We start from the raw sequence: 18,705 nt of genomic DNA on the forward strand, positions 1-18,705 counted from the left end.
ATTAATAAAATTTTACCAATTTAATCAAACTGCTGTCAATTATGTAAGTTCTAAATTTAAATTTAATTACTTAATTACATATAACTCATGACAGTTTGATCATATTAACAAAATTTTATCTATTAAATCTGAGTCTAGGGTATTAAATATGTATAATTTTAAAGTACAAGGTAATATATGAGCATTATTGAAAACAGAAAGTACCAAAATGATACTTTGCAAAAACATAAGATACCAAATGAGTAACCCTATATTTTATTTCCAACTAATGTTTGTAGAGTCAAATAAGGTGTAGACAATAATGTACATTGACAAAGTAAAGAATGGTAATAAAACAGTATTTCAACACCACAAAGAAGCATTTCTCCATTTAAAAAAAAAGAGGAAGACAAGATCCCATGTAGATTAATTAAGGTAAGGTCTTGGCTCATGAAAAGTCCACATGAATGCAGGTGGGATCACATGGATATGGACAATCAACTTGTTTCACCACTCTTTTGTTGAAGTACCAATCACCAACAGATTCCGCAATGGTCTGTTCCACAGTGATAAAATTCAATTGCATATTAGAAATTTAACAATGAATAAGAACAATCCAACTGGAGTTAACAGAGCCGAGAAAGAGCGGTTGTAACAAACATGAAAGCTTCATCAGATTTTCATAGAACAGACAAGACTCAAATATTTTCCTCACCTTATTGTTTAATCTAGGAGAATTAAATGAATGCCATGTCTCAGTCAACCATGTCTGGCAATGAGCAAAACAGGAATTTATAAACATTCCCCCATCCGTTTTTTTCTGGAAATCACTCAGGGTCCTCAAAAATGACTTTCTGAAACCTGCATGGAATATGTGAATTGCATTAAAACCACATACATTGCCATGCAGTATTTTAGGATCCTGGCAAATGCTAAGTTGACAGAAAAATTAATAGTGGAGATTCAGAAAGAATTAAATGAGACTTCAGCTAATAACTCTATATGAGGATTCTAATGGAGAATTAGACCAAGTATCTCCTGTTCCTGAACCAAATTTTATGTAAGAACTTCTTAACTTTTATTTATTTATTTTATATTTCCACAGGATCTACTTGATCATTATGAATTCTAATCATCCACTTGTTTCAATTACCAACTGTGAGATTTTTGAGATTGTAGTCCTGCAATAGAGGATTCAGAAATTGCTTGCATGTAAGTACACATGAGTTACAAACCAGCATCAGTTTTATGAATAAAGTTGACTAGAAATCACTTCAACAGTGTAACTTGGTTCAGCTATTACCGTCTAGTATTTCAATCTGGCTAGGATCACACTTAAGAATGCTTCGTCTGCATTTCTTCCAGTAGCCATGGGGATCTGATGTACCTGGTATCAAGACATTTTGTATCTGATGATAACCCAATTAGTAAAAAAGAAACTAATGGAGAACTATAATCCATAATGAAGTTTGGATGTGGAGGAAATTACCTGCCACCAGTCATAAGCTGGGCTGACAAGGAACACTGGTGTTTTTATGTTCTTGATAATTTCGTGTGGAAAGAGGCACTGGCATTGCAAAACAAGGTAATAAAGGTATATGTTGTAAATCAAGACCGAGAAGAAATATGGGAGCTACATCTCAAATTTGATGCAATATATGAAAACCAAAGAGGAGAAGAGTTAAAAGAACCTACTTCTGATGGTTCCTCCATCTTTTCGACACATTCCTTCGGCAAGCTTTTTGCTAAACTCTGAAGATTGATTTCAGTTAAAATAAGAAAGTTGTATCAGAATGCTTTGCCTTTAAATAACAAAACTCTTTTCTATGGAGGGGAGATGGAAAGAGAGATCTGAGTAATAAATTTTTGGCTAGACATTCGTTTGAACAAAGACCCTTCTAAAATAAATAAACAAAGGTAGATATGAACAACATGTAGAGTATAAATATAGATGATAAAATTCATAGAACAGCCTCATACAAGTATCAACTCAAGAAAACTACAAATTATGTAAAAGTATTGCTATAAAAAATTAGGGCATAACCTGAAGGGTGAAGACATTATGATAAAAAGATCTCATGGTATAGTTTCCAAGAACATCCTTCCTGAAATGTAGGAAACATTGTATGTCTCAAAATATTTATTTGCAGTAAATTATACTTAAGAGCAGAGAGGATGTACAGAAAAAGTTATTATGCGTGTTACAAGTAGTCATTTTCTATGTAAGTCATGCAATTCCTTGCGTAGCGAGATTGATAAAGTCACTTCTACAATAACATTTCCAATGTTTCTAAAAGATAAAAAAGTTGGAATGAGTGATAATATTATGATAGCCCTTTTGCGCAGGGTAATAAACATGAAGCTAAACGAATCACAACCCCCACATATCACAATTAGAAGATATTTAATAAGAATGTGTGATCCAGATGCTCCTAGCAGATTACAAATAAATAAATAAATAATTTCTTGCTCAGCGAATAAACTAGAGTCAGGTGCACAAAGTATAAGACATACTCATCAAGGAAAAAACCTGCATCAGCAAGACACTTCACTGCTACATCTTTTGGAAAAAGTTGGCGAAAATCGTCACAATGTATAAGAGTAGCCAGCCCACCAGCAGAACATCCTGAAAGAAGAGCCTAAAACAAGATTCCACATATATCAGGTTTATATATACACAGTATAGTTTTTAACTTCAAATGCATGCAGGCATGGTTCTGTTGTAACTTTAAAGACAAATACTAGTTTAACCATATTAGAATCACACTACAAACAACTGACGAATTATAGAGAAGAGAAAGACCTGTTTTGCTCTAGACATGCCAACTGATAACAGTTCATCCATAAGTGCTTCCCATATAAGTTGGCCTCTAAAGAAAAGATTATTCCCAGTCTACATTACAACAGTACACCAAAAATAAATACAGCAGTATCAATAACTAAATATTTATCTTCATAAACCTAAAACTTACTTTCAGCTCAGTCTCGGGGTGGCCAGCAAAGGATGCACCATCACAATATCGTAACTTGACCTTATTCCAGTTGAAAAAATCTAGAAAATGCACACAAACACACAGCATAAAGCTACAGAAACCAATAGTAGTTAAGAGTGGCTTAAGCAAAGTTTTTCAAGTACCAGGATTCTGCAATGGGTCACTGCTCAAAATCCCAGAAAAGGAAATTCGACGTTCCATATAGTTGGAAGAGCCCAATGGGGTCCCCGCACGGAAAGAACACGATTCTGTAGTATCGCACCAACCTCCACCCTACACACGATTCTCAATCCCAAATTGAGAAAAGAAAAATTCAAACAATAAATGGAGTAAGTTGAAAATTGAATTCGGAATACAAACCTCGACGTGAAGAAGCCATTTTTCAGACCCAGATCCAAAACCCTTTCGGAAATGATAACCAGGCACACTCCCATCTAAACAAACTGCAAAACGACAAGCAAGCGAAGATTTTCAGAGTCTGTTCGTTCGTACAGTGAAGGAAAGGAGAAGAAGAAGAAGATAGAATAGGGCAGGGGTCAAGTACGGGCGCCTCTAGACTTGGCTTTGCGCAAGAGGGTCAAGTCAACGATATCGTCGGCGGTGGAATCGACCGGAGACGGAGAATAGGAATCGTCGGAGAAAGAGTTCAAGGAGAGAGTGAGAGTGAGAGCGAAGATGATGACTGCGAAAACGGAAATTGCAATTGCCCAATCCCTCTTTGACCATCTTCTCAACCAAACCAGAACTCGAACTTTATGATTGGTCGCCATTGAAGATCTCTGAGTTTAGAGCTTCACTGTACAGTTCTCACTTTGACTTTCCATTACCGAACTTTTATAAATATTGGCGCCAGAAGCCCACTAACTCATCCTTGGGCCCATGGGCCAATGAAAGCCCAAATACCATATGTAAAGATATGAAAAAAGATCACAAACTCGATCTGGAGCTCGACGGTACCACCATTGCTGGCGCCCCCTCCACTGCTGAGCCCTAACCCACCGTCGCTAGTTCTGCTCTGACCTCGACTCCTACTACTGGTCACGCCGAGCTATGGATTGACAATCACTGTTTTCGATTCCTCAACATTGATTTTGAAGTCTTTCAATGGTGAGATACAAACAATTTCATCTTCTAATCTATAATTCTAGGTTATTCCTAGGATGGATGCCTTTTGAATAGTTCAGAACATTTTAAATAATGCATGGCATACCAAATGTTTGATGGAATGATTAGCTGAATAGAAGTGTGTTTTGAATGATTTTGTTGAACTTTTAGTTTACTCAAGCTATGTGTTTTAGATTTTTTAGCATACAAATGTTGAATTTAATGGTTTTGTCCATTTTGATATATTTTGTATGCATCTAGACCACTATGGTAGCTATCTTGATGAACTGTAATTAATTCTTTGTAAATGGTTGAAGGCTTAAGAAATTAAAGAGTGACCAGTTGTTATTTGATTGGAAGTCTATGATTTGACTGACTTTGAGGAAAAAAATAAATAAATAATGAACTGAACTGAACTGAAAGAATTCACATTTAATTATAGCTATTATATTTTTGCTGCTATGCGCCTTATCTGTTTGTTTGATTGTTCCATTGTGTTTTTCAGTATCTTTTCATGAATTATTTTGTGTAAGAAAAGAAAGAGATTGGGTAATAAGTTGGATGAACTTATAAAAACATATTGAAACCCATTTATAAATTTCTTAACTTTTATAAACTCATTTATGCGCCTAATCTGTTGTTTAATAGATATAGAATCTTTTGTAACCACGGTTTTCCTCGGGTTTCCTCCGCCATAAGTGAGGGTTTTCAACTATTTGAGTAAAGGTCAGTCTTTTGACCTTTGTCTCTTTTTCAAAAAAAAAATAGATATAGAATTCATTAACATATAAATAGGAGTACAGGTAATGTAGTGTACTTGTATTGTGTCTTTACTATTTTGATTATAATATATATTGCTTAAACCGTGATTTATTATTCAAATAATAAAGCTGTGCTTGTTTATAATTATATTTCAGTATCAAGTAAGCTTCTAATCATCCTAAAGCTTGTGAAAATGAACCAGATACCATCTGTTTGGGGTAGAAAATAGGCTGCAACTTGGTAAGAACCTTTTGCACTTATGTTCTTAGCTCTATTCTCAAGTCAAGTTTTGATTGTGATATAGTAATTTTCCTTAGAAATTGTAGAGTACGAAATCTACAATCATGGAATATGTACCACCTCCTTTCAAAAAAGAATATGTGCCACCGCAAATACATTTGTAGTGGTGATTCCAAAGATTAGTTATAACATTTACGAATGTTTCAAAATCCAAAATCCAAGCTTGAAACATAGCCTTAAGCAATACAATCATGGCATGAGTTTGTAATGCCTTTGTTTTGTTCATTCATCAGTGAGACCAAAACACGGCATTTCAAAAGCTCTCTTTCATCATTGTTTTGCCCAATTGACGAAGGGGACAATCGGTAAGAGTCATCAGAAAGATGGGAAGAGTAGCAGTTGCAGTGATGGTGAGCTTGTGGGTCATTCCCATTTCTATCCTCGTCAATCGAATTGTGCCTGAACCCTACATGGTAACCCTAATTTATATATATTCTTTCCGTGACCTGTTCTTGAAGTTTAATTGAATTTATTTGTGTTTATGCTAATTTTTTTTGTCAGAAAAAACTTTAGACCCCATAATTTGTAATTTGTAGGACGAGATATTCCACATACCTCAGGCTCAACAGTACTGCAAAGGAAATTTCAGAAGCTGGGATCCCATGATTACTACTCCTCCTGGCCTGTAAGACTCTTATCTTCTTTTTGCCTTTTTTTTTTCTTTCAAAATTTAATTTTGGTTCCAATTCAATTCTGGTTTATTTGCTTATATACTGCTCTCTTCAGCTAGATGCGTGAGTAAGAGTTAGTGTAGTGATAGTTTTAAATTATATACCTTAATGCTTTTTAAGTAGTTGTGGTCTAGTAATTTGTGTAGCTGTAGAAAAATGGATTTAAGAAACCCAAGTAGTCAACTTTTAGGTTTCTTTGTAACAAATGCTGAAAGAGAATTACTGTCTATAAGAAACATTGGAATCAAATGAGTCCTGTAATTGTAGAAAGGCAAATTGCTGCATTTTGGGTGACCATATATAACAAGCATTGGTGTCAAAAATGGGAGTTTTGTGCTACTGGAATTGGATTATTATAACTTCATGTTTTCCGCTTCACTGATCTTTTGTTTTATTTTTTATTTTTCAACTTGCTTGTACATGTCTTTGATTCTCTTGCAAAGTTGAAAAACTAGTTTCAATGTTGAATTCAACACCCAAATGATTAATCGTGTCAGTGGGGATTTGAATTTTGAATGTAAATATTAATACTATTGCAGGTACTATCTTTCACTTGCCCATGTTACTTCTCTGTTTCCAGGCTTGTCATACTTAAATGGAGCCTCCTCAATTTTTGAAGTGTGCTCCCCTGTTATCCTTCGATCTGTAAATGGTGTTTTGGCAGTAATATGTAGTATTCTTCTGTATGAGATTATAACCCTGTTGAGACCAGCTCTTGATGATAGAAAAGCTACATTTTACGCTGTCGTCCTTTCCATGTACCCTCTCCATTGGTTCTTCACGTTTCTCTATTATACAGATGTTGCATCACTTACTGCTGTGCTTGCTATGTATCTTGCTTGTTTGAGGAAGAATTACTGGTTCAGCGGATTGGTAAATAAATTAAATTAAATTTGTCTCCCAAAATTTGACTTCTAAATATTCTAGAAATGTTGGTAGATTTATTATTTCCGCAGCCATTTACTTCATTCGTTTTTCGTGCACTGTCCTTGACTTCTTGTAATCAAGTGCTGATGTATTCCATCTCTTACTGCAGCTTGGTGCGTTGGCAGTGGTCATTCGACAAACAAATATTATATGGATGCTTTTTGTTGCGAGCAGTGAGGTTATAAATATTACTTTAGGCCAACAAAGAGACAAAGTAGACATCGATGATGCCAGTGTCTCCATCAGGAAGAATGGTCAGCAGGCTCCTGAAAATAATGCCATTTTGAGCTCAAACCTGAGAAAGAGAAAGATCAGTAGCAAAGTAGATACTAGTGCACAGTCAACTCACACTACAAGTGCCTCTTCAAGAATAAGCACCTCAGGTTTGATTTATGTCTTTGTAGCCTTCATGTTAACACAATTCACTCAATAGACGGTCTTACCATTTTCTTTGTGCAATGGAAAATCAGAATTCTTGCTTTGTAACTAGCCAAATTAACACTTCATGTTAAATGTCTTGGATTTTTTAATTACGGTGTTCTTGGCATATTTTGGTTACTTTGATTGCAGGATTGGTTGATGATATTATTGCTGTATGTTTAACAAGTTTGCGTATGAAGAAGAAGCTTTTTGTTGGTTTTGCCCCCTTTATTATCGTATTGGTAGCATTTGTTGCTTTTGTCCGCTGGAATGGGAGTGTAGTTCTTGGTAAATCTCTTGCCACTTCTTTTAATAACATTTTCACATGTTAATTCCATTGTTCTCTTACTCTGGTCCAGTATTGCAGGTGCAAAAGAAGCTCATGCAGTTTCATTACATTTTGCACAGATCATGTACTTTGGTATATTTTCTGCTCTTGTTATGGCTCCCCTCTATTTCAGTTTTGGAGAAACTGTAAATTTCTTCCAATCAATATGGAAGAATAGGCCCCATAGTTTCTTTCAAGTGATTTTGGCACTTATTGCTGGCTTCATCTCTGTTCATTTCTTCAGGTCAGGCCCATTTTACACTCTGATCACTTTTTCAGTATTGACTCATTTGTTTTCAAAGTCAAGTTGAGCACAACTTTTTTATAGAATACTTGCATAAGATTCATACTTGCCTGTAGTTGTAAATTGTGTTCTCATGTGAAAATATAGACCTAAACTATGATAATATTGTACACGGTTCCAATCAGGATTGCATTGTTTCCCATTTAAACTAGGAAAGGAACTTTCTCATCTGATGTTTTTATTGTACCTGCTATTCATTTCAAGCACTCATGTTATGTTTATCATACCAAGTGTGATGCAAAAATTTGATTATCGCAGCATCGCGCATCCATATCTTCTTGCTGATAATCGGCACTACACCTTCTATCTATGGCGGAAGATTATCAAAGCTTATTGGCCAATGAAATACGTCCTGGTTCCGCTATATGTTTATTCATGGCTTTCCATCTGCACCAGATTGGGTTGGTAGAAGGAGTTTGTTTTACTGAAAATTTTCATAGGGTTATTGTACAATTCATGGATACAGTGTCTCAGTTATTGTTTCTCCTATGGCAGGGAAAAATCAGAGGAAGATTTGGGTGATGGGTTATTTTTTGGCCACTGCTGCAGTTCTGATCCCTGCTCCACTGATTGAGTTCAGATACTACACCATCCCATTCTTTTTCTTGATTCTTCATTCCCATAATAATGATATCCAAAGCTGGGTTCTGATGGGTTCTTTGTATGTGGCCCTCAATGTATTCACAATGGCCATGTTCTTGTGTAGGCCATTCTACTGGGACCATGACCTTGGGACCCAAAGGTTTATATGGTAGAAGTACAAATATAATGGTTTCCATAATTCTTTCTATATTTATATTTATATGTCTTCTATGATAACGGAAATTCTTGATTTTTTTTTTATTTTGAAAGTTAACTTCAACATAATATTCTTATATTTAATAGAAATTTTTATATTTAACAGTAGTTTCTAAACACTTAAGTAAAATAAAGAATTAAAATAGGATATTTTTTAGATATTTTACCATGATAATTATTTAAAAATAATTAATAATTAAACAAATTAAAAATAAGATATTTTAAAGATATTTTATAATGATAATTATTTTTAAATAATAAATAATTAAACAAATTAAAATATAGTATTTTTGAGATGTTTTACAATGATAATTATTTAAAAATAAAAAAATCATATGTTTTATAACTGAAATAAATATTTAATTAAATTTAAACTCACTTATTAGAATAATATCATATTAAATATATAATATTATTTAATTAAAATATGATATTTATTTCAAAATTTATATAATGTTAATATAAATTTAATAAAAGTAATTAATAAATTTTATAAATAAAACTAAGCAAACATGATATTACATATTGCTTATATCTACTATATATATGGAATTATAACTAAATGGTTGTGATTAATTTGATAATTAGCTAAAAAAATTATTGTACATAGTATTTATTTAAAATATTTATTTCTTTAAAAAGAATGTTAATTAAGATTAGATTTTATTTAAAAAATATTTTTTATTATAAGTATTAATTAGTTCTAAAAATTAAAATCATTAATTAAAGTATTGAATAGAGTTTTCTTACAATTATTTTTTAATTGGTTTACGACCTTACCCATTGTTTCATAAAACAATAATACTTTTAATAAAGAGTGATTTTTTTATTTAATCATTTGATAAATGCGTTTGAGAATATAGAGTAATCTTCGTCTTATTATTTGTTTGGATTATATATTTTGACAAATTATTTTTTGGACTCTTTATTTTGTAAAATAATTCAAATAAACTCCGAAGTCTGATTTCGATTAAAGTTTTTTTGAACTAAAATTGCAAATAATTCACCAAACTAACAATTGTGTTATTATATTCAATTTTTTGTACATCAAAATCGAATTTAAGAGTCTATTCGAATCATTTTACAAAATACAAGGTCTAAAAATAATTTATTAAAATACAGGTCCAATAAAGTAATATGATATAACATATGATCCAAAAATATATAAATCTTTAATCTAATAATCCAAAACTTTATCAACTCAACTCAACCACACAATTGCCATTTTAGCAAATAGTTAATTAAGTTTTTATATTCAGAAATATAATTATAAATAAAACTCTTAAAATAGAATTTTTGGTAACTTATTGAAACCTATAATAGCAAGAGAATATAAATTGTAATAGTTGTTATAATTTCATGGTGTTCAAATATTTAGTTGAAGGGAGTCTAGTATATAAAATTATGTAAAATTATAAAAAAAAAAAAAAAAGAAGAGAATAGTTAAGTGGGTTATCATGGTGAGGTGTGGCTAGATCTTTTATAACTTAGTCTCCTAATCCTTTTTAACTTTTTTGACCCTTTGTACAAGATATCATTAAGTTTTTATTGAATACATTCATATTATATATATATATATATCTATATATATAAACATCTATGAGTAAACATCTTTAAGGTTTTGTCAAAAGAAAAAGAAAAAGAAAATCATTTAAGGTTGAATGAAAATAATCTATATTTGGAGGATTCCACTCCAATTTTTTCTTTATCTGTAATGATAACAAGTCCTCTCTTTTCTCTAATTTTTTTTTATAAAAAAAAAATCTGTTCATTAGATGTCAAAACCCTCATAAAAAAAAATATCATATTTAAAATTAAAAATATCATATTTCACTTAAAAAAAATAATTCTTTATTTAATTAATTAAAATTTTGACAATTAAACATAAAATAGTATTTAATAATTCTATTTTTATTTATTATTTTAAAAAAATTTAATTAAAATTCATTAAAATTTGAAAATAGAATATTTCACTTTCAAAAAAATTTTAAACCCTTATCGACTTTTAATTTCTTTTTTTCTTCTCTTTTTCAAATCAACATCTCATTTTATATTGTTAAACGAAAATAAAAATAAAAATTATAAAAACACATTTATTATTTTTTAGTTTTACAAACAAAAAAACAAAAATAGTTACCAAACATATTTTTATTTTTTAAATATAAATAAACAAAAATAAAAATAATATTTCTATTTTTGAGTTTAAAAAATTCAAAAACAAAAATTTTACCAAACACATTATTAACAAAAAAAAAAAAGTTTAATAGGACAAATAAATATTAAGGTAAAAAGTGATTAGAGTTAAGAAAATGGGTAGCCATTATTAGCAAAGGTACTACATATTTTGTATTATTTTTCATTTGACTTTTATTTATTTTTCTAATAATAATAATAATAATAGAAGAGAGACAAAAACTGATAAAAGACGTGATGAGATGTAAATGAGAATCAAATTAAAAAATATTTATAATTTTTTTATTTTTTTATTTTTTTATTTTTCAATTAAATTAATTATATAAGGAATTCTTATCATATTCCCTTTCCCTCCCTCCAAAAAGCTAAGACCGTTTATAACTAACTAACTAACTAACAAACTAACCTCTCTTTCTCTCTCTAAAATTCATATCATTCACCAAAAATCATTTCTTTTCGCTCCTTTCTTCCATGTCTGCTCCGCCGTCTCAGCCACCGACCCAATGCCCCACCATGGAACGGCTCAGGACCTTGACCATGAACTGGGACGCTCTCAAAGACGACGATGACGACGACCGCTTCTTCGAGTCCTTCGACCGAATCTCCTCCGCCCTCGCACTCGACCTCGACCTCTCTTCTTCCGATGATGATGGTTTCGACGACTGCCGCATGTCCTTCGCCTCCTCCGTCTCCACCGCTCGCTCCACCGATTTCCTACGCAACTTCTCCGATCCTGATACTCCTTCCTCCGCCGTGGTCTCTGTTGCAGCCGCTGCCGACTACGATGTGTGGATGGCTGCTCCCGGTTCCATCAAGGAGCGTCGTAAGCGGTTGCTTCAGGGAATGGGGTTGACTTCCGAGAAGGATCTCTTGAGGGTTAGCAGCATCGTCGCGGTTAAACCGGATTACAATGCTGCAGCCTCCGATGTTGATCCTAAACAAGAGCCTTCGCCTTCGGCTTCCTCTTCTCCGTCTTCGCCGTCTCCTCAATTTCCCGATTTGCTTGTTCGGTCTCGTTCGGATGGAGATATTGAGTCTTTTTCCCTCGAGAAACAACGGCAACACGATATGATCGGAACGAATTCGAAACAAAGGCTCACTAGAACTTACTCAGCCATTTTGGCTCCAAGGGCTCGTATATGCCCTTACGCCGATGCGATCCGAGTTTCTTCGAGGGATCATCAAAGCACCATCGTCGGGCGTTCGATCAGGCACAGACACGGTGGTGCTCTGTCTTCGATGGTGTCCACTAGCCGATTTGGGGCCTTCTTCCTTATCAAGAATTTAGATACAGGGACAGAGTTCATCGTCAACGAGTACGGTGAAGACGGGATGTGGAACAGGCTTAGCGACCTTCAAACAGGGAAGCAACTCACGATGGAAGAGTTCGAGAAGTGCGTTGGTTATTCCCCCGTCGTTAAAGAGTTAATGCGTCGCGAAAACGTTGGTGGTAGAGATGGCGGGAGCCAGAGGAAATCGGGTATTTCCAATTCTTACATCTCGAGAAGCTTGAGGATGAGCAAGAGAAGGGGTGTTGCCCTGCTCAAAAATGGCATAAAGGGTGTTGCTTCTTCTATGAGCGGGTTCATTTGTGAAAAAGAAAGGGAGGCTCTGCCACCACCACCTCCTGCTCCTGCGGCTGAGCATAATAAACCTGCAAAGAACTCTAACAGTGCGAGCTCTGATTGGATAAAAGTCCGGCAGACAGGAAAATCTTACAAGGAGCTATCGGCTTTGCATTGTTGTCAAGAGATTCAAGCCCATGAAGGCTCAATTTGGTGTATCAAGTTCAGTATGGATGCTCGTTATCTAGCGAGTGCAGGGGAAGATAGGGTAGTTCGAGTGTGGGAAGTGCAGGAGTGTGGGGTGATGTCATCGAGAGAGGAAGGGAACGGTACGACACCGCTTCATCCCTCCATTTGTAACTCCCCGGAGAGGCCACAATCTCTTGCTGATGCTCCGTTGATGCCATCGGAGAGAAGGAAGAAAGGGAAAGGGTCATCTAGTAGAAGAGGTGGCACTAGTACTATTCCTGACTATGTTCACGTGCCTGAAACTGTGTTTGCTCTCTCAGACAAACCATTCTGCTGTCTCAATGGCCATTTGGATGATGTTCTGGATTTGTCTTGGTCACGAGATCAGGTATGTTATGTGTAAAGGTTTCAAAGTTTTCTTGTTCTTTTGTGTTCAACCTGGTTTAACACAAGCACATATGATTTTGTTTGTGGTGGATTAACAGTTGCTTCTTTCATCATCCATGGACAAAACTGTTAGACTATGGGATTTAGAAAGCAAGAGCTGTTTGAAAATGTTTGCCCACAACGATTATGGTATGGAAATGTTTGGTTGTGAATCAGGGTGTAACATGTTGATTACTGGTTTTGATTTTGTGTTTTGTTGTGGCAGTAACTTGCATACAGTTTAATCCGATAAACGATGACTACTTCATCAGTGGCTCACTTGATGCCAAGGTTAGGATTTGGAACATACCCGATAGACAAGTTGTTGATTGGACTGATCTTCATGAGATGGTTACTGCAGCTTGCTACACCCCTGATGGCCAGGTTCACCTCCATTTCATCTACTTACCTTTTCAGAAAATGTTTTTTTTTAACAACTTTGGTGTCTTTTTTTGAAATGTTGTGAAACATTTTCTTGTAATTTGCAGGGTGCTTTCATTGGTTCACACAAAGGTAGCTGTCGCATGTACAGTACAGAAGGTAGGTGACAAAGAATGCCACTCTCATGGTGTTCTTGAACACCTAAAACATTTGTATTATTTATTTTTTGTTTCAATTATTCATTCAATGGTCTTTTGGTGGACCCAGATTGCAAATTGAGTCAAACAAGTCAAGTTGATTTCCAATCCAAGAAGAAATCTCAGGCCAAAAAGATAACTGGTTTTCAGGTAATTACAGTAATATTTTTCTATGTATTTCTTTTGTTTCAAACTTGTTATCTTACACCCAAAGTGGTATAATGAACCAGTTTTCTCCCACAAATCCATGTGAATTGCTTGTCACCTCTGCTGATTCTCGGGTACGAATATTGGATGGAGCAACCCCAGTTCACAAGTTCAAAGGTAACTCCATTACTCAGTGTCATCTATGGCCGAATAAAAGAATAGAATGCGATTATAGTTGGTTTTGATATTGAAAATTTTATGTATAAACAACAAACAGGGTTTCGAAATACAAGTAGCCAAATAACAGCAGCATTCACTGAGAATGGGAAATATGTCGTATCTGCAAGTGAAGACTCTCAAGTGTATGTATGGAAGCGTGAAGAGGCTAGGCAGCCAGTCTCAGGAAGAAGACCCATCATTAACACGAAATCATACGAACACTTCCAATGCAGAGACGTTTCAGTGGCCTGTCCATGGCCCGGTACTATCAAAGGCGAACCTCCTTTGGTACCAGTACACCATTCAAAGCGTCACTCCAAACGCTACTCATCCTTGCAGACACCTTCTGCTCCGGAATCACCCACCCGAGATGAAGTCTCTGCCGCTGCACCACCAACGACAACAAATAGCAAGCGACATTTACCACCATTGCCCAAGAAAGGTACTACCAGTGCCTCCCCGACGTTGGAGAACTATCAGCCAGAAGAGGAGCTTGGTCAAGTTTCTCAAACAGAATGCGGCTGTGTTGGAGAGTCCTTCAGTTCCGATGCAGAGACAATAAGATATGGCGACTCACCATCTATATCGGCATCAGGTGCAACACCATCATCTTCATGGTCTTCATCTTGGCCTTGGTTCGATATTGGTGGTAGCCATGGAAGTCAGAGCATCCAAGCAACCGCATGGGGGATGGTTATCGTGACAGCAGGGCTAGGTGGTGAAATCAAAGCTTATCAGAATTTTGGGTTGCCTCGGAAAGTTGGTCGGCAAACCAGTCTTTTTGGAAGCCAGGCATAGTGATTAGCTTGTGGAACAAGTTCTAGGATTATACACAACACAATACACTCTTGTTTTTTGCCAAAAACAATTGTAGAGCTAGATGTTCAATTAAAATTATATAAATGTAAATCAGCATTTCAGTTCAATATATATTTTTTTAATTCTAATGAGAAGAAAGCAGAGACTAAAACATTGGAGTTATGTCCTATGACCACAGCTCAAGAAACTAAAAAGTAAAAACCAAATACCCTTCTCCTGACCTGAACTTGGCTAAGTTGTGCAAATAAATTTCTTCTTACTTCTGTTCCTCCTAATCTGAAAGGAACATAATCTACTATAGACATAAGAATATTGCTCATTTCTTCCTTCCATGGCTAGAGAAGAGAAACAATATTTTTTTTAACAGGGCTCATAGACTTGTTCTCTCAAAAGATAATACATTGCCTTAATTGTAAGGATTGCCATATATTATACGGGATTACATATGGATCTGGAAAAGAGAACTCTAGAAGCATTGCTGCTGTTTCAATCTATAAAATAAAATTAAAAAATTAAAATTAAAAGCAAGAAACAAGATGCAACAATCCTCTTATATGCTTAGCACATCGAGATCACGCTAAACTTGTATTCAAAGACTCGTACTCACTTCCCCCAAGAGGATCCTAGCAGTGCCCTTGGAAGAAAGTCCGAGAGAGCTCCATCGGCTGGATCGTCAACACCACTCTCAAAAAAGCAAACATCATAAGCTTTATTTAAGGCTTGTCAACATCCTCACTCGATTCAGCAGCAACTTTTCCTGAAGTACGCCCACTCATCCTCCCAAATGAGCCTATAGCTGATAAGCTCTTGAAGCTGTTGCTACCTTCACTGAAATTTGAACCTGATCTCCTTGGCTTTGAAAGACTACTTTCTATGTCTCTCTCATTATTGGTGTTGATGTTTGCAACAACTAGTTGGCTAATACTGCTTCGGCAGAAGGGGCACAATGGGGCTGCAGCACATGTTGTCAATGAATTGGGCTTCTTATGGCAGCACAGGGCTAGAATGCAGTGAGCACACATTTGATGACCGCATGGTCTGACCTCAATGGTGCACAACTGGTCAAAACAAATGCAGCATAGCTCATCCTCGCTGGCCTGTTTCAAATATTTTCCCAAGTAAATACAAAGGCAAAATCACTTTTTTTTAAAAAAAAAAAAGAACAAAATTCTTGGACTCTCCACTTATGACAAGCATGTCAAGAGAAAAAACTTTTTTCCTCTGTTTATTTTACTAGTTAAATGAGATGAGAAAAAAAGAACAATTAGATTCATAAACCCCAATGCGCAGGACTAAAATCCTTTAAAAAGTTCTGGTTGATATAATATTTTGGCAGATTCTGTCTAGCTTGAGTGTTGGTAACTGTTTATATAAGGGTAAACTTTTCTGCTATGGATGTCCTCAGGGAGCCTAAATGAAGAATTCAAATGTATACAAATGCCTTGATAAAATAGTCTAAAAAATTACATTCTATGTTCACACATCTCCTGAACAAAACTGAAATAAGACTTGCATTAAATTTTAATTTAATTTCAAGTAAAAGGTGTAGATTATATAAAATAAAAGCAGAAAGCCAACAGCAGAAAGAGAACACATTACCTCAGAGGCATTATCATCCATCTCAACATCAGAATTCAAAGGAGATGATTCTGAGACTGCCTCCTTCAATATAACCTTCTCTCTCTCCAAATTTGCTTCCATTAAAGCCCTCTCTAACAATGCTTTTGCATCTGGATTAAGCTCACTGATGAACTTCAAAGGAGATGGCCATACAAGAGGCTCTGCGGCTGAGGGGTTCAGTAAAGCTGCACAAGCCCTGTTTTTATGCTTTAAAGCAATTGTAAATGGTATTCTCCTGCAATAGTCCAATAGTCCATTACTATACAAGTCATCCTGCATAAACTAGTCCACTCTTCACAAAGCAATTTCTTCTGCTTGAAACTCCATTGGACGGAAACAAAGCTTCTCATTTTTTTTTTTTTATACATCAAGGCTAAGTCTCAAATTCAATTAAACAAAATTATTTTAAAATGCCTTTAAAATAACCAACTTTATCACAATGTTAAGATGGTAATTAATTTTTTTGTAGGGATTCCATCCATTTTAGAACATAAGGTGCAAGCAATTATATATTTGCATTTTGGGTGAAAGAGGGTACCCAGATGAGTCTAGTTGAAGCCTATTTGCTCCCCATGCAAGCAACTCGCGAACACACTCCAAAGAACCTCCACGAGCAGCCAAGTGAAGTGGCGTACTTCCTGGATAGCTGCAAATGGAACTTCCATCAATCTAAATGGCAGATCATCACTAGTTAAGATGAAAGATCAGTACACACCAACATGGGCTATTACCTATATCCACCAGTAGATGCACACACAAGAGCTCCGTGGTCTAAAAGGACATGAACACACTCAGGTCGTCTGTGACGTGCTGCTAAATGCAGTGGGGTAGCCCCACCTCCATCTCTTATATTCACAAATCTTGCATATCCCCTGCCATTACCATACAACATAAGTCAAACGTTAATCATTTAAAAAATGAAAAAAAATGGGAGAAAAAGTGTGTGAGGGAGAGAGAACTAACCACGAATTTGCAACAGTGTTGGAGCGAGCAGCGGAGAGAATGACTTTCAAGCAATCTGAATGACCATAGTAAGAAGCATAATGCAGACAGGTTCTTCCATTTACGGAATCAAACATCAATATCTAATACATTATACACCCAACCCATGATGATCAGTACTTGATCAATGGTTATTGATCCAAAGAATCGTTTAAAGGGTAAAAATAGATATCATATTTGAACTTACATTAGCTCCTGCTTCTATAAGCCTTTGTACGCAAGCGATATTTCCATGCATAGTAGCCAGCATTAATGGAGTCTAAACCAAGCATAGAACAACTCTTTATAATGACAAAAGTTGCAAAAAAAAAAAGAAACAAAAAAGTATATTCCTTGATTTCATATAGCGTGAAAATTATATACACTAGCATACCTGTTTGTGACGATTCAGAACGTCTGGGTTACCACACCGATCCAAGATCATGGAAAGAACCTACCTTGTCAACGAACCAAACACAACCCATGTCATTATTTTCCCGCGAAACAAACACGGAAAAAAAATCTGCGATCATGGCCAGTCAAGAGAAGAAATGAAACAAAAGAACCCAAAACTCATCACTCACCTCCAATCGACCGTTGGCGGCCGCCACATGCAGTGGAGACAGCTTGCCTCGACCGATGGTCTGCACCAATGAGGATCGGTTGGCCTCCGCCAGGGTCTCGACGAGCTCCAGTTCACCATCTCTGATAGCTCCAAATAGAGCATTTTCATGGCGTTCTCTGCAACTCAAGCCCTGACCCATTTCGCTGTGTAGTCTGAACTGAAGTCAGCAGTACATGGAAGAGTTCCCCCACGCGCCGCCGTCGACGCTGGTGTGGTTGAGTCAGGACTTTGGCTTGGGTTGAGGGGAGACTAGTGAGAGAGAAAAAGGCAATCTAAGTAATGGGCAGCGAGAGCGGGTTGGAGTTTGGACCTGCCCACCGCGATTTCGGGCAGCTGACCGTACCTCCAATCTATTCCTTTTTTTTTTTTTTGAAATTGTTAGGATCTGTTTGGTCACCTTAAAAATAATTTTTTATTTAAATAATTAAAAGTAACTCTATTTTTATTTATTATTTTTAAAAATTTTAATTAAATTTTAAAAATAAATATTTTTTACTTTTAAAATTTTTTTAAACCGTTTTTTTATTTTTTCTTATATTCTTCAAATTAATATATTATTTTATATTGTTAAACAAAAAAATAAAAATAAAAATTATCAAATAAGTTTATTATTTTTTGTTTTTAAAAACAAAAAATAATTACCAAACATATTTTTATTTTTAAAAATCAAAAACAAAATAAAAATAATATTTCTATTTTTATGTTTAAAAATTTTTGAGCCCGTTTGGTAAAATTTTTGTTTTTAAATTTTTTAAAC

General features: G+C 35.1%; 4 protein-coding genes across 6 annotated transcripts; 2 read left to right on the forward strand and 2 right to left on the reverse strand.

Moving 5' to 3' along the window:
• Positions 1-229: 229 nt before the first annotated feature.
• LOC133801449 (pectin acetylesterase 5-like) lies at positions 230-3,886 on the reverse strand. Its single transcript, XM_062239659.1, has 12 exons — positions 3,517-3,886; positions 3,333-3,415; positions 3,116-3,245; positions 2,952-3,031; positions 2,783-2,872; positions 2,494-2,618; positions 2,024-2,084; positions 1,675-1,731; positions 1,469-1,546; positions 1,283-1,388; positions 695-840; positions 230-535 (listed from the first exon to the last, which is right to left on the reverse strand). The coding sequence occupies exons 1-12, from the start codon at positions 3,740-3,742 to the stop codon at positions 428-430; spliced, it is 1,290 nt and encodes a 429-aa protein (XP_062095643.1). The 5' UTR covers positions 3,743-3,886; the 3' UTR covers positions 230-427.
• Positions 3,887-3,930: 44 nt separating this feature from the next.
• On the forward strand, positions 3,931-8,622 carry LOC133801447 (dol-P-Glc:Glc(2)Man(9)GlcNAc(2)-PP-Dol alpha-1,2-glucosyltransferase). Of its 2 annotated transcripts, XM_062239657.1 has the most exons (10): positions 3,931-4,079; positions 4,994-5,078; positions 5,372-5,551; positions 5,675-5,763; positions 6,349-6,682; positions 6,846-7,119; positions 7,307-7,444; positions 7,524-7,728; positions 8,047-8,189; positions 8,284-8,622. In XM_062239657.1, the coding sequence occupies exons 3-10, from the start codon at positions 5,462-5,464 to the stop codon at positions 8,541-8,543; spliced, it is 1,533 nt and encodes a 510-aa protein (XP_062095641.1). In that variant the 5' UTR covers positions 3,931-4,079; positions 4,994-5,078; positions 5,372-5,461; the 3' UTR covers positions 8,544-8,622. The 2 variants fall into 2 exon arrangements, with proteins under 2 accessions (XP_062095641.1, XP_062095642.1); XM_062239658.1 differs by lacking the exon at positions 4,994-5,078 and having other exon boundaries at positions 3,934-4,079.
• Positions 8,623-11,130: 2,508 nt separating this feature from the next.
• Positions 11,131-14,990, forward strand: LOC133801451 (uncharacterized). Its single transcript, XM_062239662.1, has 7 exons — positions 11,131-12,921; positions 13,019-13,109; positions 13,186-13,343; positions 13,448-13,499; positions 13,608-13,687; positions 13,768-13,861; positions 13,962-14,990. Exons 1-7 carry the CDS (start codon positions 11,251-11,253, stop codon positions 14,699-14,701), a joined length of 2,886 nt encoding a protein of 961 aa, XP_062095646.1. The 5' UTR covers positions 11,131-11,250; the 3' UTR covers positions 14,702-14,990.
• Positions 14,991-15,058: 68 nt separating this feature from the next.
• LOC133801450 (putative E3 ubiquitin-protein ligase XBAT31) lies at positions 15,059-18,216 on the reverse strand. 2 transcript variants are annotated; one of them, XM_062239660.1, is made up of 8 exons: positions 17,908-18,216; positions 17,718-17,777; positions 17,532-17,603; positions 17,306-17,427; positions 17,074-17,214; positions 16,881-16,988; positions 16,322-16,577; positions 15,059-15,819 (listed from the first exon to the last, which is right to left on the reverse strand). In XM_062239660.1, the coding sequence occupies exons 1-8, from the start codon at positions 18,085-18,087 to the stop codon at positions 15,436-15,438; spliced, it is 1,323 nt and encodes a 440-aa protein (XP_062095644.1). In that variant the 5' UTR covers positions 18,088-18,216; the 3' UTR covers positions 15,059-15,435. The 2 variants fall into 2 exon arrangements, with proteins under 2 accessions (XP_062095644.1, XP_062095645.1); XM_062239661.1 differs by having other exon boundaries at positions 17,718-17,781; positions 17,908-18,058.
• Between the last annotated feature and the right edge of the window lie 489 nt (positions 18,217-18,705).

Source organism: Humulus lupulus, chromosome 9 (assembly GCF_963169125.1).
Source record: "Humulus lupulus chromosome 9, drHumLupu1.1, whole genome shotgun sequence".
In the NCBI taxonomy this organism is placed as follows: Eukaryota; Viridiplantae; Streptophyta; class Magnoliopsida; order Rosales; family Cannabaceae; genus Humulus; species Humulus lupulus.

Coding starts and splice junctions, on each gene's coding strand:
- LOC133801451 (XM_062239662.1), top strand. CDS start 11,251: ATGTCTGCTCCGCCGTCTCAGCCACCGACCCAATGCCCCACCATGGAA. Junction 13,110..13,185: donor GTTTGCCCACAACGATTATG/GTATGGAAATGT, acceptor TTGTTGTGGCAG/TAACTTGCATACAGTTTAAT. Junction 13,862..13,961: donor CCCAGTTCACAAGTTCAAAG/GTAACTCCATTA, acceptor AACAACAAACAG/GGTTTCGAAATACAAGTAGC.
- LOC133801449 (XM_062239659.1), bottom strand. CDS start 3,742: ATGGCGACCAATCATAAAGTTCGAGTTCTGGTTTGGTTGAGAAGATGG. Junction 3,246..3,332: donor AATGGCTTCTTCACGTCGAG/GTTTGTATTCCG, acceptor AATCGTGTGTAG/GGTGGAGGTTGGTGCGATAC. Junction 841..1,282: donor CCAGATTGAAATACTAGACG/GTAATAGCTGAA, acceptor TATTCCATGCAG/GTTTCAGAAAGTCATTTTTG.
- LOC133801450 (XM_062239660.1), bottom strand. CDS start 18,087: ATGGGTCAGGGCTTGAGTTGCAGAGAACGCCATGAAAATGCTCTATTT. Junction 17,215..17,305: donor AACACTGTTGCAAATTCGTG/GTTAGTTCTCTC, acceptor TGGTAATGGCAG/GGGATATGCAAGATTTGTGA. Junction 15,820..16,321: donor TGGATGATAATGCCTCTGAG/GTAATGTGTTCT, acceptor TATTTGAAACAG/GCCAGCGAGGATGAGCTATG.
- LOC133801447 (XM_062239657.1), top strand. CDS start 5,462: ATGGGAAGAGTAGCAGTTGCAGTGATGGTGAGCTTGTGGGTCATTCCC. Junction 7,120..7,306: donor TTCAAGAATAAGCACCTCAG/GTTTGATTTATG, acceptor CTTTGATTGCAG/GATTGGTTGATGATATTATT. Junction 8,190..8,283: donor TTCCATCTGCACCAGATTGG/GTTGGTAGAAGG, acceptor CTCCTATGGCAG/GGAAAAATCAGAGGAAGATT.